Source organism: Populus trichocarpa, chromosome 10, assembly GCF_000002775.5.
Source record: "Populus trichocarpa isolate Nisqually-1 chromosome 10, P.trichocarpa_v4.1, whole genome shotgun sequence".
In the NCBI taxonomy this organism is placed as follows: Eukaryota; Viridiplantae; Streptophyta; class Magnoliopsida; order Malpighiales; family Salicaceae; genus Populus; species Populus trichocarpa.
Window position 1 is genome coordinate 10,402,216 of NC_037294.2, and position 26,301 is coordinate 10,428,516.

Consider the following 26,301-nt stretch of genomic DNA (forward strand, 5'->3'; position numbering starts at 1 on the left):
AAATACGGAAGTCAACTTGAACTAATTTTTCATATCTATGACCCGGATCATGAAACCGGGATGATCTCATTAAATGCAAACTTGAAAAAACAAAAAAGTAAGATTTTTAATCAAACAAATATCGATGGATGAAATTGAAAAAAATCAATAAAAACAATGCAAAACAAAAAAATAATAATTAAAAAAAATATAACTAAATTTAACATAAAAATTAAATATTTAAAGAAAAATAAAATGATTCAAAACAAAACATATAATAATTATATATAAAAAAAATAATCTAAGGATAAAACTAAAAAAAAAGAGAAAAAAAAAGAAAAAAAGAAATTTTCTTGGTCCCGATCATTTTATTTTTTTGCATTAGCTTAACTGGATATTATTGGCGTACAATGTCACCACGTGGCATTCCCTGAACCTCATGCTTTAGAATCCAGAAAAAGGCAGTGTCTGTGCTTCATGTTACTTCTGTAGCAGGACGACCACTTTGTAATTTTTTGTACAGCATTGTCATTTGGATACCAAATCCTGTACTCCCTCTCTCCCTCTCTAAAAGTGAAGTCCATACGTACTCAAACCGTCTAGCCTTGTTTAGAAAGTGCATATATAGCACTACTTGTGCTTCATAGGATCATCAGTACTCGAAAGATTACTTGTTTTAGCGATTTAAGGGACTGTCAGGTATGAGGGTCTCCAAGATTCAATCCAAAGTTTCTTCTTCTTTTTTTCCATTTTCGGTTCTCTTAACTGTCATTAATTATTTTAGCTGTAAGTAGAGTTTGTTTGAATTTTGATGGTCTTTTCATGCAAGCCTCTCCCAATTATATATGTTCATTCATGCATTAAATACTAGAGACTTCTTGTTTTGAGATGATGATTGTGTGATTTTAAATTCCTCTTTTGTTGATGCATTTATCTAATCTTGCAGATGAAATATATATCATTCGGTTCTTTATTATAATATTCCTTCGTTTTTTTTTATTATTATTATTTTGGAACAAATGTTAAAGTCCTTTTGTTTTCCGAGATTCAATCATATGGTGTATGTTCTTTGTATGCCAAGCAATGCTGGATTCATCCTATTAGGGATCTCTTAAGAGTAAGTGCAGAAGTATTAGTCTGTATTGATCATAACGACCATATTACACTTGCCACTCTTTGGGGTGAGAGGGATTACGGGAGGAAGAATGAGTTATCTCTGCCGGTAGAGTAAGCTACTCCACTGAACACCTTGTGAAATTACCCTGCCTAGTGCCTACAATGCTGGTTACCCTCTGTTGAGTAAGCTCGCCATTGCACAAAAAAAAGATATGCTTTGGTTTTGATTCGAATCCTACTTAATCCATTTAATTTTATTTGACTTGGGAGTTGAATAATTTTATTAATATACAAAGTGAACTGATAATTTCTGATCCTGTACGTGATAGGACAAATGCTTCGAAGCACCAAGGCAGTCTTCTTGGGATCTGGTTGTATCCATAGTGATTTTGATACAAACATATCTCTATGCCATCTATTAGGTAGCATGCACTCCAGATTAGCACCAATTTGAAATTGCCGATATCAGTAAGGATGTTTCTCATTTTATAGGAGCAGTACTGCGGTTTATGTGACAGTTGATGAGTATAACTGGATTTCATTTGGTTGTATACAGTTTTGTTTCCCTAGAGAGGGGGGAGAACATATATTGAAGCATCTTTTTCATAAATGGCGTGAATTTTATTGACTCCGTAAAAAAACCGCCTACTCTTCATATTCTTTTTGACTTATCATTAATGAGTACTTAGCCCTTCAAGAATCTTCTAAATTCATATTTCATTTTGAAACAATATTATTTCACTAACTTTTCCAGAAAATTTTATCTTATGCTTCATCTTGTGATTGTTGCCTCTCCAAGGCCCGCAGTAACATATATTTGCTTCGTTGTTTTGTGTGGACAGTTTTGCACCATGGAGAAGTCTGACCTGGACCTGATTGGCATTTCAGGATTGCCCACTGAAGAGTTCATCCAACAAAGATGAATGCAGATGATAAAAACATAGAACCTGTGACTGATCAGTGCTTTCAGAGAAGAGTGAAGAATGATTCAGGTGCAGGTGCAAATGCAGGCTCAAGTGTAGACAAGACATTTGCGGCCACCAATGCCCTGTCTGAACTAGTTTGGTCTCCACAGAAAGGTTTGTGTCTTAAATGCGCTGATGGAAGCTTCTCCTACAAAAATCCCTCTCTGTTATGGGGTGCAGGCCCAAGTAATATGGTAAGTGGATCAAGTACTGACAAACCTATCAGTAAAGAATATTTCTGGACAGCTCTAGGTGCATCTGATGTGAACAGTGAAGTTGCTGGAAGAGACAATTCCACTAAATTTGTTACCAGTGATACAAGCATGTTTCCGTCAAGTGAATCTAGACATGAAATCAAAATAGGTAACTATGAATTCCTTGCTGATATAATGTATTATGTATTGGTGAATGTCGACCTATAAAAATTCCTGTCTAGTACATGATGAAACCTGTCTAGAATTACTGAAACTTTTATTTTATCATCTTTTTTTGTTTCTTTTTGGTGTGTGAAGAACTGCTTTCTCGTGCTTCCATTTTCTCATTCCTGACAGGACAATGATTTTCTTTATTTTTCAATTTAAACAGCTGGACCGAACCTGGATGTGGCAAAGAATGATCCGACTTCCGAGGAACCTATTGTCAGAATTAGAGATGTTGGTGACGGGATTCACACATTACAGACAGAAAATGTTTCGGCCTCACAACTTTGCTCAGTGAAAGAATGTGAATCTTATGACATTAAAATGCAAGCACCATCCTCAGGAAGAGAAAATTTTGAATCACCTTCATGCATGGAAAAGGAGAGAGAAAATAAGGTGGAGACTGGTCCCTACATCTGTCCTCTGGAAAAACTGGAGTCAACTGCAGAGAATGATATAAGAACTCCACATGGTGAAAATGTCTATGATGCGGCAACTAAGATTGTAGGATCAGCATCTGCCCAAGAAGTCCAAAATAGCTCTCAGCAGGGTGATGTGCTTTCTAGAGACAATAATCGTGGGATTAAACAGTCTCCCACAAACAGCAGAACCCAGAGGTATCAGATGAAAGGCAAGGCCAAGTTTCCCACAAACAGCAGAACCCAAGGGTATCAGATGACAGGCAGGGATAAGGCTTTATCTTATGGAGATCTAGATGAAAGAGTGCATATGGAGGATGACAGTCATGAAAGTGTTGAAAGTTGCAACAGTGCTGGGTTATTTTCATCTGGCAAAAAGCGATGGAACCTTGATCCACAGTTGTGTGCTGGGAGCAAAAGTGTCAAAACAAAAATTCATAAAAGTCCCGGCTCCTCTTCATTTGTTAAACAAGATAGTTCATTCATGAATTGGATCTCAAACATGATGAAGAGGTCCGGAAAATCAAAAGAAGATAAGGCACCTTCACTTGCACTTACCCTTGCTAATCATAATCATGGACATGAGAATCCTGACAAGAATCTCGTTTCATGTAATAGAAACCAGGATAAAGGGTGCAAAACTACGGGGTTTCATTCTATTTTTCAGTCATTGTATTGTCCAAAGACAAAGACTCAAGAAATTGTCTCTTCGCACGCCAATAATCAAGCCGAAGAATCTAAAGAACTTGAGCTGGACAACAAGATCTGTGACACTAATGCTACTCCATTATCCTGTCGTATGGTAACTGGCAATGTGTACAAACGGTTTCTTCAATCAAATGACAAGTTAAATGAGTCGACATCTGGCAATGGTGCAGCTCCAGCGGCCCTGACCCAACTTTTTTCCACCGGTACTGCTTCTGCTCAGGTGATCAACAGGAACAACTATGCAGAGAACAGAAATTTATACAACTTAGCAACTGATAAGGAGAAAAACGGGACAAGCTCCAATTCCTCTCTGTGTAAACGTGAGAGAAACAGTGCCAAGAACATAGATACTGAACTGCCATCTGAAGGCAAGCCTGCTAACAATTCTAGGTACAAAAGTGACCCACTCACAAGCTTGTGGATCACTCGGTTTACTCCAAAAAATTCTGGTCCCTTGTCAAACACGGATTCTTGCAACAGAAGTGCTGGAGAAGCTCTTGACAGCTCCACTGATAGCAGGAGGCTGAATGCTCAATGGCAGAACAATCATACTTCTTTCCATCATAAAATTGTGATGGCTAGGGAGGAGGAGCACTCCAATGAGGACCCGGTATACATGCAAAATTGTGCTACGAGTACTGAAGTTTCATTTGGCATAAATAAGGTAAATGGACAAGATGATGAGAAGTCCATATGTAAACTGAATCCTATCTTGCCTTTTTCAAGATTCAGAAATTCAGAGGCCATGGCTTCTGTCTTTGCAAGGAGATTGGATGCCCTCAAGCACATCATGCCGTCGTATGATACGGATGATTCTGTTCATGGAAACCTGGCATGTTTCTTTTGTGGCATAAAAGGTCACCATGTGCGAGATTGTCCAGAGATACCAGATAGTGAGCTTGAAGGTCTTCTAAGAAATGTTAATTTGTATAACGGAGCAAAAGAATTGCCTTGTGTGTGCATAAGATGTTTCCAGTCAAATCATTGGGCTTTTGCATGTCCCAATGCCTCTTCAAGCACAAGATATCAAGCAGAATATGGCGCTTCTTTTGTCCATGAATGCAGCCCCGGTAAAATTCTGCTTAATCCAAGAAATGAAGACGATGCAAAGCAGTCAGATGGCAAGTATGGTCAATTGCCAACTGCTGATGCGCCTACAGTTTGCAATGAGAAATTGAATGAAGCTGTTTCCTCTGGGAAAATGAATTTGAATATGAAACTGTTTGGAAAAGACACTGTTTTCCAAACAGTTTCGAGCTCTGGGAAAAAGAAGTTGAAAGAAAACCAGGCCATGCCTTTGAGTAATTTTGTTGATAGCCAGATATCAGACGGACCCAAGGGAATTTTTGATGCAGTGAAAATGCTTCGTTTATCTCGAGCAGTTATTCTCAAGTAAGTAGATCATACCAACTAACCTGTCATTTTCGCTGTTATTTTTGCAAGATCTTTCCTACATGCAATAACTAGAGACATTTTAGCACTTGGTATCTGAATCCCTCCTTCGATTGTTTGAGACAACTTGAAGGTTGTTTTAACCATTGATTGAGCTTTTTTTTAGTTCACTTTGAAAGTATGCCTTGTTTAGACCTGTAAGCAGTGTTTGTTCATCACAGCATCTTGTTTACTGTTGGAGCTGGGAAGACATGCCTCTCTGGTTTCCAGCATCCGACTTATTTTATCAATAAGAAAAACTAAGTCTGAGGCGGAAGTTTGCATGCCTGTCAATTTATGCAGAAAATCTAGTAACTGCTGGTAAGGACAATAAAGCCTCATTTGCCTAAAGATGAACTGATTTTGACAGATTTAAACAACAAAATTCGTGAGTTGCTAATTTTGAAATGCATTGGCTTGGCATCTCTCTTATTGGTCTGTCCATGTTAATTCTATCTACTCTTCTTCTACTTTCTCGTCATGTTACTTTGGCGGATGATTTTAGCATTTGCACTCCCACCTCCAAATCTGTTTTTCTCAATTTTTCCCTTGCATATCTTTAAAGCTTGTTTCTGCAACATTGTTTTATGGTAGAGAGTCTGACCCTGTAGCAAGATGATGGCATTTAGATAACTGTTTTACCTTCTGCTGCTAATCAAACTGTTTAACCCCGTGTGTTTGGTATTGCGGTAGTTGTTGTGGTTGTGATTTGAAAAAAATTATTTTATAAAAAGTACTTTTAGTTGAGGTTGGTTTGGAAAAATATATATTTGGTTAAAACTTTGGTTGAAATTGAGGTTGAACATAAAGTAGTTTAATATGTTTGGTTAAAAATGTTTTTGAAATTGAGGTTATAAAATAATTTTAAAAAATATATATTAATATTTATGGTTTTTAATTTAAATATTGTAGATTTAACTATTAATATTACATCATGAAATAAATCATACTTTTATAAAATATTTTTTATTGTTCCATTAAACTATCTACAATTCCATCACATGTGAAATACATCTGATAAGGACTACAGTTTTTACAAATTTCTTAAGAGCGCAACAACATCATGTAAAATATAATCATGAATAAAATTAGGATTGCGATCAAATTCTGCAAATGCTACGTTATCAAGCGATCTCCGTCTAATTTATGTAGTGTCATTGAATAATGTTTAACACTAGTTTTTCGAATAAAACACAATTAAAAATAAAAAATAATTTTTTATTTTTATTTTGCCGGGTCGGACCCGGTTCAATGCATTTTTAGCTTTGAACCGAACCCAGTCCGGCCAGAACAGTGGAGAATGTCTCCACTGTTCAGTGATTCCACCCCCACGAGAATTAGTAAAATTATGCTTTTACAAAACCTGCGGCACAACCATATTTTTGATGGTTTCTACCATGAATGCACCTGTATTTTTTCCTTAATCAAACGGTAATATCTATGGCTGCGGGAAAACCTCACCCACATCCACACTACCAAACGACCTCGTGTAATCTGTTTGTAGTGTTGGTCAGGACCATTGAAGAATGACCTCTTTCTTCTTCTCGTTAACTTCCGCAATTTTTGAACTTAAACAAAATTTGAGTGACCTTCTTGGAAAATTAATTCCAAGGAACAGTTAGCGAGGAGCTCAGGATAGTGACTATAAGAATCCTATTGGTAGAAGTTTTATGAGGTAACATACTTTAGAACTTATGCAATAAAGTTAAAACCAAGAAGTTGATGTATTAGATATTGCATTGGTGAAGCACAGGGAAGAAAAAAGGAGAAATGATTATGGCTGAGGAAGAGAGTGTCAGGAGCAAAAGAAGAGTTCCTAGACATAGAATGAGAGTACCAGCCTGCTTAAGTTATGATAGTTCTACTACAGGACTGTCCTTCATAGTTCTACTACAGTACTGTCCTTCATATCTTGAATTGCTCAGATAGCCTTCTGCCTATGCTACAGCTCCCTGCATGGTCAATATCACCGGGGAGTAAATTTAGTAGCCTTTTATTCCTCTTCTGTCGGTATCCCTCCATGTAAAATGTTGGTTGAATAAAGTGGATTGATTGTGTGATCCCAAATATGTTTGTGCCTCGTTATGATAACAAATTATGTAGACTTTTTGTTCTTGAACCAAACCTTAGTTATCTTTCTGCACGTTTTAAGGTAATTGATAATCATTCTGGAAAACTCAGTTGCGAGATGATTATAAATGTAGTCCCGCTTCTCATTTATGCCTGTTTCCCTTAAGAGAACGACTTATCAGTGCTAATATGACAGAAAACTCAATGCTGACTTTCAAGAAATAAACTGGGCTTAGCAAGATGTTTTTATCTTCAATATTCATCAGAGGCTTGAACTTTTATTTTAGTGTGAATTGTTTGCTTTAAATCTGTTTATTGATGTTTTCTGTGTTGCTTGCACGGGCACCAGATTGATGGATTCTCACGCGGCACCCTCACGACTTGATGGCTTTTTTCTGCGCTTGCGACTTGGGAAGTGGGAACAGGGACTAGGGGGAACTGGATATTATGTAGCCTGCATAACTGGTAAGCCAAAATTGTTTGCCCTTTCACCAGTCTATGGTAGGTAGATGAGTTGCATATTTGTCATTGATTAGCTTCCTTTTTCTGGTGTCAACTCACCCTCTTTTCCTTCTTTATTTCTTCTGATCATACAGGGGTTGAGAGTGAGAGTTCAACACAGAAGTCCAAAAATTCTATTGCTGTCAATGTAGGTGGGATCAAATATTTGGTTGAGAGTCAATGCATCTCCAACCACGATTTCACTGAGGTAACAGTGTGACCCGGGAAACGAGTTTGCGCGTAATGTAATCTAGCGATTTCAATTCCACCTTTGATGTATAAATGAAGATCATGTAGCATTGAAGTGGTCTCCTTCATTGATGATTTATATGATTGAATCTGCAATTGCTTGATGGAATCTCCTCATGAAGACAGTTTGAGTCTTTGATGTTAAGTCACTGCATTCTCACCCAACATGGTTCAGATCATTTACGAGCCCTTCAAATACAGAAAACCTGTTGTTTGTTAGTAGAAGAAGTAATACTATCATAGTATCATTAATATAATGGCTATTTAAGTATGGACCTTCAGATTCCGCTTTCATGTTTTCGATTGAGCTCACATTCCTACCCCTATCAGTTGTGCAAATCATACCAAAGACTCCTACGTTGCTTTGCATCTTTCTACTTTTGTAAGCGGTGGCTCAACCTGTCTGGTGCATTTTGCAGGATGAGCTAATGGCATGGTGGCGGGCAACATTGAAGGGTGGTGGCAACATACCTTCTGAAGAAGATTTGAGAATGAAAGCTAAAGAGATGAAAATGTTAGGAGTTTAGACAGATACAAGTTCAGGTATTGCTTGCTAAAAATGCAAAAAGTGAGAACTGGGGCTGAAGTGAGCTGTGTTCCCTTTGCAGACAATCACAGGTTGGTGGCAGCATCCCTTCCATATATGTCTTCTTTTTCCTCATCATTGCTGTCTTTCACGGTGGGGGTTAAGAGATTCGAAATATATACTCTGTTTGCGAGCTAGGGTTTGTTTTAGATGAATTACATTGTAAATACCACTCTCCCTATAGAATGTTTCAGCTGTAACTTAAATTTTTGAACAATAGTTTTATGGAAGATGTAGTGATCTTCTTAGGATGTAAAGCTTCTAAAAAATCTTAATTTTTTTTAATGAATTAATTTTGTGTTTTTTTTTTTTGGATGGTTTTGAATTTTATATGTTTTAATATAAAAGATAAATCTTAAAAAATAAAAAATAGTATTTTAATATATTTCTAAGAAAAAATCATAGAATGTGTGATCAAAGCAAATTTCATTCAAACCGAGATACCTTTAATTAATCAACTGATTTCGTAAAACAACTGGAAGATTAAAGCAAATTTCATTCAAACAGGAATTGAATTGCACCGAAATTGTTTCTCCTGAAAACCTGACTATTCTATACCCAAAGCGACCCTTACTAAACCCTAAATTTACAATCCTGCCATTCCATCCAAACAAACTAACTACTTTCACTTCGCCGCTTTCTTAACGGCCTTCTTCGCCGGTGACTTAATACTCTTTGGCTTCTTAACAACCTTCTTCACCGGAGTCTTCTTCTTAACCGCAACAACAGCCTTCTTCGCTGGCGACTTAACAGCCTCGGTCTTCGCCGCCTTCTTCGGGCTCGGCTTAGCCACAACCTTGCGTTTCACTGGTGCACTCTTCGGCTTAGATTCAGCCTTGGGCTTGGGCTTGGTAGGAGCCGCTTTCTTAATAGCAGCTGCACCAGTAGCGGGAGATTTAGGAGGGAGCTTGAAGGAGTTCTTGACCTTAACAAGCTTGCCATTAGCAACAAGTTTCTTCAATTGAACAAGCAGCAGTTTCTTGAAATTTGCCGGGAGGCTAGACTTCTGCTTCTCCTCGATGAACTTAGCAATCGCGATCTGGCTCGATCCAGTTCTCTCCTTCAAAGCCACAAGTGCCTCCTTGACCATCTGCAAACACCAAGAACACAAATACATCATCAGCACTTCACAATTGTACTGTGATTAGCGAATAAGTTGTTGTTTATGATTGATCAATCGATTACCTCGTGATAAGTAGGATAGGCTCTAGGCTTCTTGGCACCAGCAGCAGATGCTGCTGGTGGTGGAGGTTTCTTCGATTTTGAAGGATTGGCTTTGGCCTTCGACGGAGCTTTAACGGCGGCAGAGGGCATGATTGATTACAGAGAATTAATAAATCAAGAGACTGAGATCTAGTTGTGTCGAAATGATGCTTTTTGTTGGAAAAAAAAGAGGTGGGGATATATAGGAGAGGGGAAATGAGAAAGGGGAGCTGTGATTGGTGGGAATCGGTTCGACGCGGATCGCTCTGCGCGGGTGTTGGGTGATTTAATTAAGACCGCTGGATTGGATGTTATCTACGGTGAGTGACGCAATTTTAAAGTGGAAAGAGAATTCGATGAGGTGGGCTGTGATTGCTGGAAAGAGGTTTGACGAGGATTGTGCTATTTGAAGGGGTTTGTATGGAAGGTGAGCCGTTGGATCGGGAGTCATCGGCGCACGGTAAATAATGATATGTGGGTGTAATTTTTCAAAATATCACTTCCCAGTAAAGAGAAATGGAAAACCAAGTATATCACTAAACAGTTTTATACGCTATTGTAGATAATCGTAATTTTGAAATTGCGTTTTTCAAGGAAAAATGAAAAATAATAAACTAGTTGTGATATAGATAACAACAAAACACGTGTAATTTTTTAAAAAAAAAAAACTCCACGTGACAAAATATGAACTAGAGATTTAAAACTTGTTGAGGATACATCTATAAACAAGATAAATGAGGCAAAACCTAAACATGTAATTTCACATAATCAATCGTAATTTTATATTTAATAATTGAATTGAGTTAAAATTTTGTCAAATAATCTTGCATGCTGGATTCTGTAAAATGGTCAGCTTGTTATAATGAATTAATATCTGAAAATACTCTTAAATTAAACCTAGAAAATATTAATTTAGTTATTTAAATTATTTTTCTAGTCAATTTCAAATTTTCATTGCCTTTACTGTCCTCGAAGAAGAAAAAAAAAGTAGAGCGGCCACATTCAAGAGATAAAAAAAAATCCAATTAAAAAAAGTAATTACACTAAAAATACATGAAAAAGAAAGAGACAAGTTGATTGGAAACTCCTTCTTGTGTTATTCTCAACACCACAGTCTATATATTTAAACTTTAAAGAAAGAAATTCTTAGTAGTGTTGTTGGAGACACTGTAGACTATTCGGTCAAATTATTCCCAGTAACGGAATATGAATAATGCACATTATCATAATAAGTTAATTCGATTCCATAATTTATTTTTATTTTTTTGTTGGATCTTAAATGGGTCTTAATTAATTATTGAATCGAAAAAAATAAAAAAAATTAAAGATAAATTTTAAAAATATATCATATTACATTGACTATTGTCAACTTAAATTAAAAGATAAAATTTACAATCTAGATCATGAACATGATCTCAATTAGACATATTTTTTAAACTAAATGTATTTTTTTAAGTTAAATAAAAAAATTAAAGTCAACAAAGAGTTAAAATGAATTTTTTAAAAAAAATAAGGGGAAAACGTACTAAACAAATGAAAAAAAAATGATCTAGATATTTTGTCTTGACCTGTCAAACTTTAAATTGGAGCAGAAACCAAATTGGATCTAATAATTTTTTAAAAAATTTATTATGCATCATAACAAAGAATATCAAAAATTGCAAAAAAAACCCGAGCATGTTTATTTGGGCCTTTTATATTTTCTTTTTCTTTTTCTTTTTAAAGGATGGATGATTTTACATCCACTCCTATTTTTTAAAATAAAATGATTAGATGACATATCATCTATTTGTCCAGATCTTGGTCACTATAGTGGTGGCTAGAAAATCAAGGCATTCTCATTTTCCCCTTAAAAACCCATTAAACAAAAAAAAAATATCTAGAAGTTGTGTCTTAACTCCTCCAAGCTTTGATTTGCGTCAAGGATTAAGTTGGGTCTAATATTTGTTTTCTTAAATTTATCATGCACAAAAAAAAAATTTAAAAAAAGTCCTAGAAAAAAGCCAAGGCAGACGGACCTAGTGGCCCAGCGCATTCAGACCACTAAAAAAAAGAGGTCAGGCGTGCACACCTGGGCCTTATATTTTTTTTGTTTTGTTTTTTTAAAGAGCAAATAACAAGTTGTCTGCCATTATTATTTTAGAAAAAAAATAATTAGACGACACGTTGTTTGCTGAAGCTACGACAAGTCGTTTGTCTGCCTAGATCCTGATCATCAAAGTGGTGGCTAGAAAATCGAAGCAAATCCATTTCCCCCTTAAAAACCCAATACACAAAAAAAACAAAAAACAAAAAAGGGTTTGGATGTTGTGTCTTAACTCATCCAAACTTTGATCTACGCTAAGGATTGAATCGGGTCTAATATTTTTCTTCTTAAATTTATTATGCACCTGGTAGCTTAGCGCGTCTAGGCCACTAGAAAAAAGAGCTCAGGCGTGCACACATGGGCCTTGTGTTTTTTTGTTAAGAGTAAATGACAAGTCGTCCGTTATTATTGTTTTGAAAAAAAATAATTAAACAACACGTCGCTTACTAAAGCAGACATCTCGTTTGTTTGTCCATATTCTGGACACCACATTGGTTGCTGGGAAATCAGGGCAAACCTGTCCCCCCCAGTTTCGTAACCCATTTTAACCCAAAAACAATATCTCATTGACACCCTTAAAGCACCTATAAATCAATTTATCAATATAAGAAACCCTAAAAATAGTCCTAAAACACAAAATAAAACTAAGTTAGGTTTTCTTTTTCGACTTCAATCTATTTTTTTATATACTGTTGAGATTTTAAAAATCACCATCGAGCTACCCCTTCAAATGAAACATATGGACACCAAGATAAACCATTTTGGTGGCTGTAATATATGAAAACGATGTCTTTATCTCTATAAAAAAAGGTGACAACATAAAATATTTGTTTAAATTACCACCTTGAACTCGACCAATTTCTTGTTGAAAAAGGCACCAAAGTTGTTAACACAATGAATTCGACTTTATTATTTTTATAGATTTGAACGTATGAAAATAAAGTAATTTTATGTTCAAAAATTGTATCTTGAACATATTAAACAACACGTAATATAACGTGTGTAGTTAAATTATGAGTACAAGAGCACTTTGCAAAGCTTGAGATAAAAAGTTAAAAGTTGAAGTTGTTGTAATGAAAAAAATTATATTCAACAAATTCCTAGATTTTAGTATGGTATAGTCAAGGATTGTATCGAGTCAAGGTCACCTTACTTGATACTTATGCTGATTAAAAGTGAACCTTTATTGGTCGATGTAATTATTGAAAAACCATCCCCATCTTAAAAAGAATTCAAAAATTATCTTAAATATAAAAATAAGAAAATTATAGTTGAATAGCTAAGATAAGACTAGAAAATAATAATAAGTTACAAGAAAAAATAGTTATTTCTTCTGATGTAGTTCATAAAAAAAACTTGTTATGAAAAGAAAATGTATTATTAATATTTTTTTATTAAAAAATATATTAAAATAATATATATCTTTTAAATTATTTTAATCTTAGCACAACACAATAATATAAAAACATAAAAAAATAATTCTAAACAAAAAATAAAAAAATAAAATTTGACCAACCTACACAACAATGCACAAGAAAGTAATGAAGTAACTGAGAGGCGTGGTGACAACAGAATAAACATAACATTAGCACATTTATCCTGCAGTACACACACATTCTCTTGTTTCTGAACCTGGACAAGGAAGAATAAACATAACGTTCATAACTTGAAGAATGACCAAAGCTTCCCTTTCATACCATCACCTGGCAGGCATATGCTGTTGTAGTCAACATTACCACTTATTTCAGTAAAAAGAATGTCAAAATACATCAGCTTAATTTTGATGTATTTTTTTTTTACGTTTTAAAAATATTTTAAAAAAATTTAAATTTAAATTTTATTTTTTTTACTTCAAATTAATATTTTTTTATTGTTTCCAGATCATTTTGATGGGCTGATATCAAAAATAATTTTTAAAAAATTAAAAAAATATTATTTTGTTAGATTTATGAGTGAAAAACACTTTGAAAAGCAACTACAACCACACTCCCAAATACTCGAGCTTGTTTGGAAATGCAGTTCAAATCGCGTTCCCTCAAAATTTAATTTTTTTTTGATTAAAATTATTTTTTTTTATATTTTTAGATTATTTTGATGTGCTGATGTCAAAAATAATTTTTTTAAAATAAAAAATTTTAATTTTAAAATATTTTAAATAAAAAAAACTTTAAATTACAATCCCTACCGTATTTTTAAATAAACCCTAACAATGAAGGTTCGTGGTACACAAAATTGCGAAGCACAAAGGTCATTTTAGCAAATCAAAATAATCCAGAAATCAGAGGACTAACAAGGTCAATCAACCCTCCAAGAAGTAGAGCATTACAGGCTGTAGAATTAACAGGCCTCTATTACAAACCTTCTTGACGTTTGGGTCAAACACTAAACAGATAAAGCCCAAATCGTGGCCTAATAAGACATTAAAATACCAACTAGGGCTTCACAACACAACACGCGGTCCTCCTTTTATCTTGAAAACACCAGCGGCCACGGATCCACCACCTCCCTCCCTCGGTTAGTGTCTTCTCTTCCAAACACCAAGGAGCAACCATGGTAAGGCCTAAAATCTATCTTCCATGCTTTCTAGCTTCTCGTTTTGTTTGGTGTATGAATGCCGCGGTTTCTCTGTTTTAACATGGTTGTTTCGTGTGGATATAGGCAGATGTGGATACAGAGGTGGCTGCAGCAGGACAGCCAAAGAAGAGAACGTTTAAGAAGTTTAGCTTCAGGGGTGTTGACTTGGATGCTCTCCTTGACATGTCCACTGATGAGCTTGTCAAGCTCTTCAATGCCCGTGCTCGCAGAAGGTATTTCTTTTGTCAACACTTGCATTTGTCTTTCCATGTTTATATATTAAGCACGTATTTACTATGTTTGTGAACGTGCGTTTTAGGTTCCAGAGGGGTCTGAAGAGGAAGCCCATGGCTCTCATTAAGAAGCTCCGCACGGCGGTAATTATTCATATACCTTTGACCTGGCTTAATTATCAGAGTCTGATTTTTTTAGATCCTGGTGTATAGGATTGTTTGGTCAGCTAAGCTCTTAACTGGATTGATGGGTTTGTTTGATAATATTCGATTATTTCTGATATAAATTATAATGTAGTTTCTTTGTTGATGTCTGGAGCAGAAAAGGGAGGCTCCTGCTGGTGAGAAGCCTGAACCAGTCCGAACACACTTGCGTAACATGATCATTGTGCCTGAAATGATTGGAAGCATCATTGGAGTGTACAATGGCAAGACATTCAATCAGGTTGAGATCAAGCCTGAAATGATTGGGCATTATCTTGCTGAGTTCTCAATCTCATACAAGCCTGTTAAGCATGGTAGGCCCGGTATTGGTGCTACTCATTCATCTAGGTTCATTCCTCTTAAATGAGATGTTTTGCAGAGGCTTGGATACCCTAGTTCGTACCTATCTTTTGAAGACATCTGTGTTGATCAAATTTTTGCCCATTTAGTTCATTGATGTTGTCATTTTGTGCTCGATTTATATAATTTTCGAGAATCTCTCTTTCCCATGGGTTTGAAAGATGACTCAGGATGGCTAATTTTTATATTTTATGGTAGCTTAAACCTTTTTTTTTGGATTCTCTGGTTGCACTTACTATATTGTTTTACTGATGTCTGGTATGCGGTATGATTTCATTTTAGTTTTTCATGACCTCTCAATTTCATGGATGGATAAACCGAAAGTACAGATACGGGCCTTCTAGTTTCTGTAAGCTTCTGAGATTGGAATGTGCTTTTGCGGGCTGTTTGACTTCATCGTAACATGGCATTTCCATCCTTGAAATGGGGCTTGTTTATCAGACGGAGTCCAAGCTTATTTTATTTTCTTACGGCCCCACTGGTGTGGCTGCTGCTACCACCATTGTTTGTTTGAGCCCTGAGCCCTGGTTGTCAGCCAGATGTTTGTTTTTCAAAGTTTTTTCCGCCTACACTACACCAAAGGGCCCTGGTTCATGGTATCAGGAATTCTAAGTGCCTGCATCGCTCTCGGTGGATAGTCTGTTCCCCCCCGTCTGGCGCAAACGATTATTGTATCAATTTAGTGGTTGAATGTTGTGCTATAATACCATTTTTAAATAGAAATGTCTTGATAATAAACAACATAGCTATAGGATGGACAAATCTTTGAACTTCAATGTAATGTTGAACCTCATGCCAGTCCGTTGATTGAGAGGTTGTTCATAATGTAAATTTTACGGCTGACTACTACTTCCGACTTCATGGCCTTTCCTGTTGCTTGTTGGTTTGTTCTTAACTCACAAGTCGCAATCCATCAGGCAAAGGATTCGAGGGTGGTGACAGAATGATTACAAGACTTTTATTAAAGAGTCGAAACAAGAAAGAGTTGTGTAAATCTTGCCTAAGCTTAAGTTTGCGGCTTGCGGGGTGGTCTGAGCTTCTGGCACCGAGCCGTCAATGAAAGATACTCTTATCTCCAGGCCAAATTATTTATTTTTCCAATCATGTCACTCATTGTTTCGATAATCGTATAATTACAAGCTTTTAGTCAATCAAAATTCAAACATAGACAATTGAACCATCGAGAAGCTGACCAGGCAGTGATCTTCCACGTTGTTAACCTTAATTACTAAACAATTTGCTGAAACTGTACAGTCAAGCTGACTTGTATTACTATCACTTTTTTTTGGCTTCTAGCTTCAAAATATTGGATCAACCTCCCCAATTTTCTCCTGTCTAACCTTCCAGGAAACGGCGTGGAAGTTACTTGTCAATATCTTGCCAGTGTTCGTTTCACGGCGTTTTCTATCTCAGCAGCTTCAATCTAGCAACATTCGAAACACACAATCAGCATCAATAAAATGTGATTAAAATACTAGACCAGTGCACGTTTTATCAAGCACTTGTTTTTAAATTCACAAGGCCAGCATCAGCAAGTGGAGAAAGTCAAGATTGACCCTTCCATTCCATGGATGAGAAAATTGAGCAGTTTGTGGCCAAAGACGACCCACTCGTGTGTTTTTTGGCTAGCCAGAAACAGATACAACGAAGTAAATTATTGATGGACCATGAAAAATGGTGTCTTTGTTTCCTACTCTCTCTACCAAGAGGTTAACCATAACTGCCGGAATTGACAATAACAAGCACAGTGATACCATGCATGATATGCTGCATCAAATCTTGCCTGAAGAAAAAGACCGTTGTTGGAAAGCAAGGGAGAGGAGGGGATTACCTCAGTTTCAATGTCCATTACCGCTACAAGTTGCTGATCAGAAATCTGAGATTGAATGCTTCTGGTTTTTGCTCCCAAGCTCTTCAAGCACTTGAGAACGTCTACCATAGGATCCACCCCAGATGTTGGATTGGCCACTTCAATTCTAATCTTTGTACTCTCCACATTTACAATTCCACTTCCTGCCAGTTTCTCTTCAATTTCACCATTTCTCCTCTCCAAAATCCTCTTGTATGTCTCCAGCTCTTGAATTCTCTTTGCTGCCATCTGCATAATCGAGTTCTTATCCTTCTGCAAATCAAGATCACACAAGAAAAAACATGGGTAAACTAACCATTTTAAATAATAACTAAAACTAATTACCATCTATATTTGCAACGCACAAGAAAAGAAACACTAGTGATTAGTTAGTACTGTACTTCATTATTGAACACTAACCTTGGTGCCAAGTGGCAACAAAGAATGCAGAGCCAAGTAACCATGCCTCTCCCTCTCTCTCCTCAATCTCTCACTCATCATATGACGATTACAGCGTTCGCTACCAGGCTCTTGAGCTCCAATATTTACTGGAAAACTTCTCCTCATGAATTCTACCATTCTTTTGTTCATGTTAGTAGGATGTGCCCCCATAGAAGAGCTCTCACTTCCAGCCCCAGCTCTGCGTATATACGGCACAAAAGCACCTTGATTCACTGGACCAATCTCATTCCAGAAGCCATCACCTTGCCACTCGTCTTGAAAGAAACCATCCATCTTCTGTCCTGTCCCTTGTCTTCCAGCCGGGAAGCTCAAATCTCAGGTTCCAACGGTTATAACTAACGGTTGTCTTAAACTGGATTTCGGGTTTTATATACAGGGGGAATTGCAATAGAGACACATTTAGCATGTGGTCAAATTTGTTGTTCATGTCCAGGCGACTTCTCTCGAGTCAATTAGAAACAGACTGTCGAAGGGGTGGTTGGCTCAGTCTCTTTTAGGAGTCATCTTTGTATCGCATGAAAAGTCAAATCAAGAAAATATGGATGGAGGCGATATCCAGACCGTTGATTATCAAAGCCAGTTTTTTTTTCTTGTGCAAAATTTTAACAAGACACGCGGCTTCATCCAAGCCCCACGAATTGGAAAGTGAGAAGCGCACATAAGATTTTTGAATTTCTTGATTAAATTTAATCCCGATTTAATGATTGTGTCTAAAATTATTAATGTTTTCGTCAAACTGTGCATTTGAAACATCTGAGCTTTGCTTTTGTCCATCTTATCTATGAACAGTTTGAATTCAAGGTTAGGGCTCGGATTTAAGATTGAATTAGGGTTGATCCAATTAAATTAAATTCAAGATTACAGCCTAATTTTTCATTTAATCGTTGTTTCTAATAGAGCAATCTATTATGTGGCATTGTTCTCAACCGCGCAACGCATAAATATTTTTCGGGCAGTGCTAGCTTATGAAATAGTTTTTTGACACGTGTTAGTTTAAAATAAAGAGAAAACTCAGTCCAGGAGTAAAATAAGCCAAAAAAGAGAGAAATGTTGCCGACTTGCTGGGAATAATTTTTGTAATCAACCATTACAGTTCACTCACTTTGACCAGTTATGCACGGATGGGCGACCATTCAAATTTCAAAACAGCGTTGACTTTTCCCATCCACGCGGCAGCTAGTTTCCCTACCATGATAAGCACGAAAGATTTTATGGTTTTTAGAAAGTAATTAATTTTTAGATTTATTTTTTAAAAAATAGATATAATTTAGAAAAAATAAATTATAGGTGGAGATATTCTTATTATTTTTTTATGATTCATGAGTTTTATTTATTTTTATTTGTTTTTTTTAAATGAACCTAAAAAAATATCTAATTTGATGTTTCAAGTTTCTTTTCGAGCACCATAATTATTTTTTTTGAAGATTTACAGACAAATCATATTATTATTAAAAAAAACTAAAAGTCATGTAGCTTTATTATTATACATAGATTCATTAGTATTATGGATTGAAATAATTAAATGATGATTTTGACCAATTAAATAGCACAAATAGTCTTTGCTTAGTCTTGGAAGCATGGTATAATAGTTTTTTTTTTGGTTGTTTTTTGCATAGTAAAATAATTGATATACAGACAAAAATTAAAGCACTCGTGTGCAAGGTTATTTTTTATTTAAAATATATAGTAAAATAATAAAAATACGTTGAATTAAAATTTTATTTGCATTGGGTCAAGGGTTTTGTTTTTTGTCTTTTTTTTTTATAATTGTCAAGTAGTAATTTAATATTTAGGTATATATAAAATATTAATTAATTTAAAAAATCAGTTGCACGTGGGAGAACCCCCACTCTTTAAACTGCATGTACAACATCGTATGGCTGCCAAACTCTAACTTCAACAATGACATTTTAATTCAACAATCTAGGTGATGATCCAGTGGTAAGAGCTTGGGATCAAGAGGTTTGTTCCTTTTGTGGTCTCATGTTCGAGCCATGTGATTGCTCATATGATGGCTGCTGGAGGCTTACATGGTCATTAACTTCAGGACCCGTGGGATTAGTTGAGATGCGCGCAAGCTGGCCTGGACACCCACGTTAAACTAAAAAAATACAATAACATTTTAATCCTCGTGATGTTGTTTCTATTTCTGGATGTCGTTTCTATTTCTGGGTGGCGCTTCTGGCGAGAAAAAATATCAGATTTTACACCAGTGGCCATGTCTTTTCTTCCTTCTTTCCTCTTCGGATTCAAAACCTTCCGCTGCAAATTTGCAAAACAGCCCTTTGAAATTTTGTTACCTGGTTCCCAATTTTAATCATTCTTGTCAAGAAACAACTCTTCAATTTCATCTCCTAGGACATAATTGGCTAATGACTAGCAAGTCTCGAGCTTCCATCTGTGACTTGTTCCATATACTGATGAAATTTAATCTGCCACGTGAAAAATGGTAATTCAGCGGTAACAAAGTATAGTTCTTTTTTATTTTTTGCTGTTGACAAAATACAACAAAAGCTGAAGACACCAATTTACAGGCCAACAGACCGCAAATCCATCCATGGATGAGCGTGTAGAAATGTTTTGTACACAGTGAGGTGCAGGTGGTCTGAGATCTTATAGCTATAAGGTAGCATTTTTCGAGCTAAGATGATGTTTATTTTCATTGGTAAATAAATATAAATCATCATCTTCTTCTCCTCCTCTCGCTGTTTAGCCGCTGACACACAAAATTTGCCATGCTCATGCATGTCCATCACAAACCTCGAGTCCTTTCCTAGACAGTTGGTTTTGGACATCACATGGAAAATTTGTACGGAGATTCTGAATCAAGGTTATTAACTGTTTCAGAATCATCACCACCATCGTCGCTTTCACTGTCATACGTCCCAAGATATACCTCATCTCCGTAGTAGTCCTATTAAAGGGATAAAAAGACAAAAGGAAAGGTGTTAGAACAAATTGGATTTAGCAGCCCAAACAACAGAAGAAATGGATGACACAAAAGTAAAGCTGTAAAAATAGACCTCAGGTTCTGTTTCAGACTCTTGTATCTGAACATTGTTAAGAAGATTCGTATCCAGATGGGCATTGTGAACTGTGCTGTCAGTTTCATCATCATAATCAACATCATTTTCACTGTTGTATGTCTCAAGATACGCTTCATCTCCTTCATCCTATAAAAGGCGATGAGAAAGAAGAGTGTTAAACAGCAAATTTAACAGACAAAAGATGCAGACATAGAAGATCAAATAAGCATATACCTCTGTATCATCCGCATCATCATCTGTCAGATAAGCAGAATCTAATCTGTCATACAACTCCTCATCTCCTTTGTCTTTGACAAAGCCCATTTGCTCCTATAAATGTCAGATACGCAACAAATACAAATAAGATTCGACTGAAGAGGTGGAAGTAAAAGAGCAAGAGCTAAAACATAAAAGAAGCCTTACGATTTCAGATCTTATTTTCTCCACTTTAATTTCCAGAGCTGAAACATGATTTTGGAGAGCCTGTTCAACAGTATAATCAGAACTGTCAGCCAAGGTGATTGATGTTTGCAAATACCTCAGCTACTGAAATTTAAGATTTTGTATCCAAGAAGGGGATTGTTCATCATGGGAAGAATCAAGAAGGTAACCCGAATTTACTCCCCCCATGTCCAACCCATTTTTTCATTTGAAGCATAGATGTGCAGGGTAAAGTTCCCCAAAATAACCACCCATATGCAGCAAGTATGGTGGCCTCATGGTACCAGGTTCAAGTCCTTATAAATGCATGTAGCCGCTGTTTGAAACCCATTGGTTGCTTATATACAAGCTCCTATTATCAATTGAAGGGGGGAGGCCACGCTGGGCATAGTCTTGGAAACCACGCTAACTGTAGACCAGTCTTTTAATGAGCCTGATAACATGTATAGCTCAAAATGACTCGTTAAAGGTTAAAGGTTTCAGGTTTGGGTTTCCAAAACATTGATGCATTCACAATTGTATGTAGGTGAGTGGTCTGCTCACTGCTGGGAGGCCAGCGGAGCCATTAGGTAAGGTCCTCACATTACAACGAGAGAGAATTTCAACCTAAGGTGCTCAAAACTCAAAAGCAAGTTGCCCCTAGACAGGAGGTAAATGCGAGATACCACCTGCCATAGCATGGAGCACCTGAACCACTGCCAGGCAAATGGCTTTTGCAGGTTTAACTTCAAAGTTTTCATGGAATGGAACCTCACTAAAAAATGCAAAGCAAATGCAAGGGTTTTTGACAAAAAATATAATAATAATAATAATAAAATACATAAATGATACCTCACTCCTTTGAATTTCTATTGAGCGGGCCAGAGCTTTCCTCTTTGTCAAGAGATTCTTTGGCCTCAACATGGAAGGGCGTTGATAATCCTTTCCTCGGTATACAATTATAGCATATCCTTTGGAGATTTTATCCACTGAAACCAAGACCCCCCCACTCTCAGCTTCAAGAGCCAGAGCAATTTTTTTAACCTGTTCAAAACTTTTAGCTTTCAGAATGATCTTAACCAATTCACGGTACTTCCAGTGCAAGTGCATGTTTTCCACTGTACCATCAAAAACTCCACGCCTACCTGAAGCAAGAGTTTTACTAACTTGTGAGTTGCACTCAATCAAAATCCATGATGGATTTATTACAAAGATAGTTTTGTTTTTACCCAAAAGTAAGAAAGCTTTCATCCTCAAACCAAGCTTGCGAAACATAAATCTCTCCTCATCAGTTATGCTTTCTGGGTCTGCCTGCCTTTCTGATGGCTTTAAAAACCCTTCCACCTTATTCAAGGTTCGTTCGGCTCTTCTTAACTTTCTTTGAGCCTGACAAACAAAACACCATTGAGTTCAAGCTGTGGAGATTTAGAACAAAACATGTGACACCATGTGCTTGTAAGGCAATTATACTATGTAGTGCATCATCTACATTTAACTAAATTACATACATAATATTTAAGGGAAAGCAATTTATATTTAGTTCATCAACGTGTTCAGATTTTAGTCACTGTATTTGTAAAACCAACATGGTAGTCCTCAAGATGCAAATTTTAGTGGGAGAGCAAGTGTCGTTGGTTTTAGAAAAACAAGGACTGGAGTTTAATCACACTAGAACTTTAGGAGACTTAATACGTTACTGTTTCATAAATTAGCAAGGGAACCTAGCAAATCTCAAGCAAGAATTGCATGCAATACAAATTCATATAAAGAATATACTAAGGTAACAGAAAAATATTTCATGGGACATAGCAAGAAAATACCAAGTTTCAAGGAACTCACGAAAGCAAGCTTCTTCTCAAGCCTTCTGACAATGCTAGCATGCCTTACTATTTCAGCTTCTCTTATAATTTTTTCCTTATGACAATCATCTAACCTCTTTCCCCACTTTGCATCTGCATCCAAAGTTTCCTCAAGGCTGCCAGCAATTCCAGATTCCTCCATTATTTCATCACTCGGTATAACCAAGGCAGATGCTCTTAACCGTGCCTGTTCCTCTTCATCTTGTAGGGACTTCGCCAATCTCTCCCTTTCCAGCAATGCTTCACTGACCTCTGGTGACAAAAAATCCTTTCCCCTATAGAACACCAAGAAATCCTTATTTCTAGATAGCAGCAGGCCCCCTGTCAATTTCTGTGCCAGCAACAACAATTACAAAGTCAACTATTCAATATGGCTAATCAAAAACTTAAGTGCAAATGAGCAATCATTTTTCATCAATGTTTACAGTACCGTGCAATTGATGTTTTACTTGCAATATTTGATATGCTAGTTCAGGAACTAAAACAACAGTTTTCATTTTCATAATACTCAGATTATTGCACTAAGAATACTATGCATAGATTCCAATACAAAACAATAACAATGCAAATGAGGCAAGAATGACAATTATTCTATAGTCTATACAAATTGAGTTCTATTACACAATTGCTAGCTAATGGATGAAATTTGTGAGAAAAGTTCATGAGATCTGTTGCACTACCTTAATATCTTCAGCCATTCTTTCACTAGTAGTCAGCTGTACACCACGTTTAAGTGCAACCTTCACAATTGAACTCTTTTCCCATAATTTAATCATGGCCACAGCCAAGCCTTGGAGCTGCCTGCTTCTGCCTGGTTCAGGAAAATTGACACACAATCACTACAGGTTTTGAAGCTATAAACAGTATTTCTAATGAAAAATAACCTACCTACTGCAAAATGAGGAGGAAGGACCCTGGCAAGCCTTCGTAAGGATGTTGAATCTTGTCGTCCAAGAGTAGGTCTTACTCCATAAGGAAGTATCCTGAATGGAGGTTGGTAACCTGGAATAACCCCAGGAAGCATATCTGCATCTACAGGTAGTGGATCAAGTCCTGGCCAATCTGTGTACCTGGGGCCCAGACCATCCAACAACTTGTCTACTTCATCTTCATATTTTACATCCGTCTGTGTTTTTGTCTCCTTTTGATTTGCAGCCTCCACATTAATTTCTGTTTTTGGTCGAGGAGCATGTATTTCATTATCAGGAGAATTTTTGGATTGACTTCCAATAGTTATGCTAGTAGCTGCTGGTAAAGAATTAGAAGATGTTTCTTTCTTCTTGAATATCCTTTTTTTCCATTTCAATGCAGGATCCTCATAGCTCACACCTCTATATAAAGATACAGTAGCTCCTGACCTCCAAATCACCAAGCCCCCAGTTTTGTTCTGCACATATTATGATTTAAAGGAAATGAAAAGGAGAAAGAATAACAAAGAGTAGCATTCTTAAACCATGGATGAAATAATTATTCATCAAGATACACCAGTAACAAATATCCATACATGTCATTATTGTCTAATGAATATTGCATTCTGTTTCTTGAACTATGTAAGGTAAGGTTGACAGCACATCATTGCATGACAAGTAAAGCAAAAGAGCGAATACATTGAAAAAACAAGATGCAGAGAATAGTTATGAAAAAGATGAAAACAGTTCTAAATACTACGCAACACCCTTTCCAAGGGACAATTGACTACTTCACTTGTGGTTGATTTCAAATCTAAGAAAATCTCAAGGGACAATCTGATTAAACAGTAATCATTCTCCGGCTAATGGGTGCCAGGGAATAATATATCCTCTCATAATCACCAGCCTGTCTCCTAAGTATTGTGGCTAGATACAGCAAGTACCTGGCTTCTTATTTGCTAAATGAGAACCTCGGGTCAAAGATTCCCTTCAAAACGATCAGCTATCATCTAAAATCAATGATTCACAAGTCCCGACTATGTTATATACAGACTTCATATATCTTGTTAATAATTCCCACTCTATTTGCTTCTAGCAAACCAGTGAACTGGGTGACCATTGCTGTCTCTTTTCTTGCCCATATGCGAGATTTAGAGCCAATGCACAAGAAAGGATGGCCTTATGCTCGTCGGTAGCCAGGCTCTAGCTAGTATCTTGTTTTGTTTTTCACATTTATCAAATACAATTGCATTCCAATAATCTTTTCTTTTTATGAGCAATAATTTAATTCCAATTTAGCAACCAAGAACACTTATAATCCCAATTTAACAACCAAGAATACTTAAAATTTCTATAAGCATGGTTTCTTTTGCTTGTGGTGTGTTGATTTACTTTACTTTTTTTTCCTTCAATTAACATCCCATCACCAATGCAATAAGCATACAAAATAAAGGAGTTCGCTAACCACCTAGAATAGCAAACATAGCAAAGAATTCACATTCACACAGGTAAAAATAGACAACCAAATTCAGAGGCAACATACCTCCAATATCTCGTGCATCCTCTTCATATTAAGTGCCGGTGCACCCTCAACTTTCACTCTCGCAATCTCTGAAGTCTTCCACTTGTCATGAATAGCATCAACTACTTCCTGAGTAACCCCCCTGCCCCCAACCCTAGTCTTGCTCTTCGTTCCATATGTCAAGTTCCTCAACCTCCTCAATTCAGATTCTGGCAATGTCAGCTCTGCTAATGATGTCCTACTCTTACTCCTCGCCGTCCACTTCCCCTCATCCTCCTCCTTCTTTGGCTTCTCCCATGGAAACCTCACCTCCCCGTCACTCCTAAACACATCCTCTACTCCTAAAGGTGATTCCTTGGAAAACCCACCTCGTGCATTCGGCAGCATTCCTTCTTCCACATAAAATATATCCTCAACACTCCCTTTCTCTATCACTCTTTCTTGCATTCTCTCTTTATTCTCATTAACATCACCATCCATGTAACCATGTTTCTTCAATTTTTCCACTATTTTCTCCATTGTACTACCACTACCACTACTGTTACTGTTATTGCTTCGATAATCAAACACAGCTTGAGGGGTTCTTGGTAGGTTTTGCTTGTTGGGTTTATTCCAATTAAAAAACCAACTGCTGCCAGTAGATAAATTTAAGGTCTTGGATTTATCAGTGGGAAATGAGGTGGATTTCGTAGATGGGTTTTTGTCAGTGATTGAACATGCATAACCAGAGTGTGATCTGAGAGGAAAAGATGAACTGTACCTGAAGAATTGGAGAGGAGTGCCATGGAATTTCGAGAAGGAGCTTTGAAAAGAATCAATGTATAATTGACGACTAGGCACTAAAGCCATTGTTATTATTATTACAGTGCATACGTGAATAAAGTGTGGAGGCAACAGGCAAGTGAGCTAATTTATAAGCCCAAATGAAGAAATTGTATGATTTTTTGTGGGGTTTAACGGCCACAGACTGCAAATGGATGCTGCCTGTCTTGGATTGTTTTGTTATCCATCCATGGCGGGTTAATAATATCTGCGGTCAGTTTGGTTACATAAAGAATTGATGCTCCAATTCCGGCTAGGAGTTTCGCTATACCAGCTATGGATTTCCTCATCCATATTAACCTTCTTTTCTTTTCTTTTTTTAGTTTAAAG

General features: G+C 36.6%; 5 protein-coding genes across 11 annotated transcripts; 2 read left to right on the forward strand and 3 right to left on the reverse strand.

Annotated features, from left to right (window-relative positions):
• The first annotated feature begins 452 nt into the window (after positions 1–452).
• Positions 453–8,752, forward strand: LOC7498078 (uncharacterized). 6 transcript variants are annotated; one of them, XM_024610892.2, is made up of 7 exons: positions 1,008–1,315; positions 1,425–1,563; positions 1,984–2,423; positions 2,646–4,998; positions 7,457–7,572; positions 7,704–7,816; positions 8,277–8,752. In XM_024610892.2, the coding sequence occupies exons 3-7, from the start codon at positions 2,015–2,017 to the stop codon at positions 8,382–8,384; spliced, it is 3,099 nt and encodes a 1,032-aa protein (XP_024466660.2). In that variant the 5' UTR covers positions 1,008–1,315; positions 1,425–1,563; positions 1,984–2,014; the 3' UTR covers positions 8,385–8,752. The 6 variants fall into 6 exon arrangements, with proteins under 6 accessions (XP_002315771.4, XP_024466658.2, XP_024466661.2 ...); XM_024610890.2 differs by lacking the exons at positions 1,008–1,315; positions 1,425–1,563 and adding an exon at positions 457–678 and having other exon boundaries at positions 1,938–2,423; XM_024610893.2 differs by lacking the exons at positions 1,008–1,315; positions 1,425–1,563 and adding an exon at positions 457–678.
• A 115-nt stretch (positions 8,753–8,867) lies between these two features.
• LOC7492435 (histone H1.1) lies at positions 8,868–9,830 on the reverse strand. The gene is made up of 2 exons (XM_002315691.4): positions 9,629–9,830; positions 8,868–9,533 (listed from the first exon to the last, which is right to left on the reverse strand). The coding sequence occupies exons 1-2, from the start codon at positions 9,755–9,757 to the stop codon at positions 9,069–9,071; spliced, it is 594 nt and encodes a 197-aa protein (XP_002315727.2). The 5' UTR covers positions 9,758–9,830; the 3' UTR covers positions 8,868–9,068.
• Positions 9,831–14,145: 4,315 nt separating this feature from the next.
• LOC7498033 (40S ribosomal protein S15-4) lies at positions 14,146–15,321 on the forward strand. The gene is made up of 4 exons (XM_002314616.4): positions 14,146–14,285; positions 14,391–14,539; positions 14,626–14,683; positions 14,862–15,321. Exons 1-4 carry the CDS (start codon positions 14,283–14,285, stop codon positions 15,108–15,110), a joined length of 459 nt encoding a protein of 152 aa, XP_002314652.1. The 5' UTR covers positions 14,146–14,282; the 3' UTR covers positions 15,111–15,321.
• Positions 15,322–16,188: 867 nt separating this feature from the next.
• Positions 16,189–17,818, reverse strand: LOC7492436 (transcription factor bHLH92). Of its 2 annotated transcripts, XM_024609410.2 has the most exons (3): positions 17,373–17,810; positions 16,935–17,225; positions 16,189–16,526 (listed from the first exon to the last, which is right to left on the reverse strand). In XM_024609410.2, exons 1-3 carry the CDS (start codon positions 17,685–17,687, stop codon positions 16,473–16,475), a joined length of 660 nt encoding a protein of 219 aa, XP_024465178.1. In that variant the 5' UTR covers positions 17,688–17,810; the 3' UTR covers positions 16,189–16,472. The 2 variants fall into 2 exon arrangements, with proteins under 2 accessions (XP_024465178.1, XP_024465177.1); XM_024609409.2 differs by having other exon boundaries at positions 16,189–17,225; positions 17,373–17,818.
• A 2,049-nt stretch (positions 17,819–19,867) lies between these two features.
• On the reverse strand, positions 19,868–26,153 carry LOC7498034 (CRM-domain containing factor CFM3A, chloroplastic/mitochondrial). Its single transcript, XM_024611132.2, has 10 exons — positions 25,171–26,153; positions 23,608–24,106; positions 23,400–23,530; positions 22,700–23,050; positions 22,090–22,246; positions 21,713–22,005; positions 20,864–20,923; positions 20,675–20,770; positions 20,438–20,587; positions 19,868–20,328 (listed from the first exon to the last, which is right to left on the reverse strand). Exons 1-10 carry the CDS (start codon positions 25,996–25,998, stop codon positions 20,209–20,211), a joined length of 2,685 nt encoding a protein of 894 aa, XP_024466900.2. The 5' UTR covers positions 25,999–26,153; the 3' UTR covers positions 19,868–20,208.
• Between the last annotated feature and the right edge of the window lie 148 nt (positions 26,154–26,301).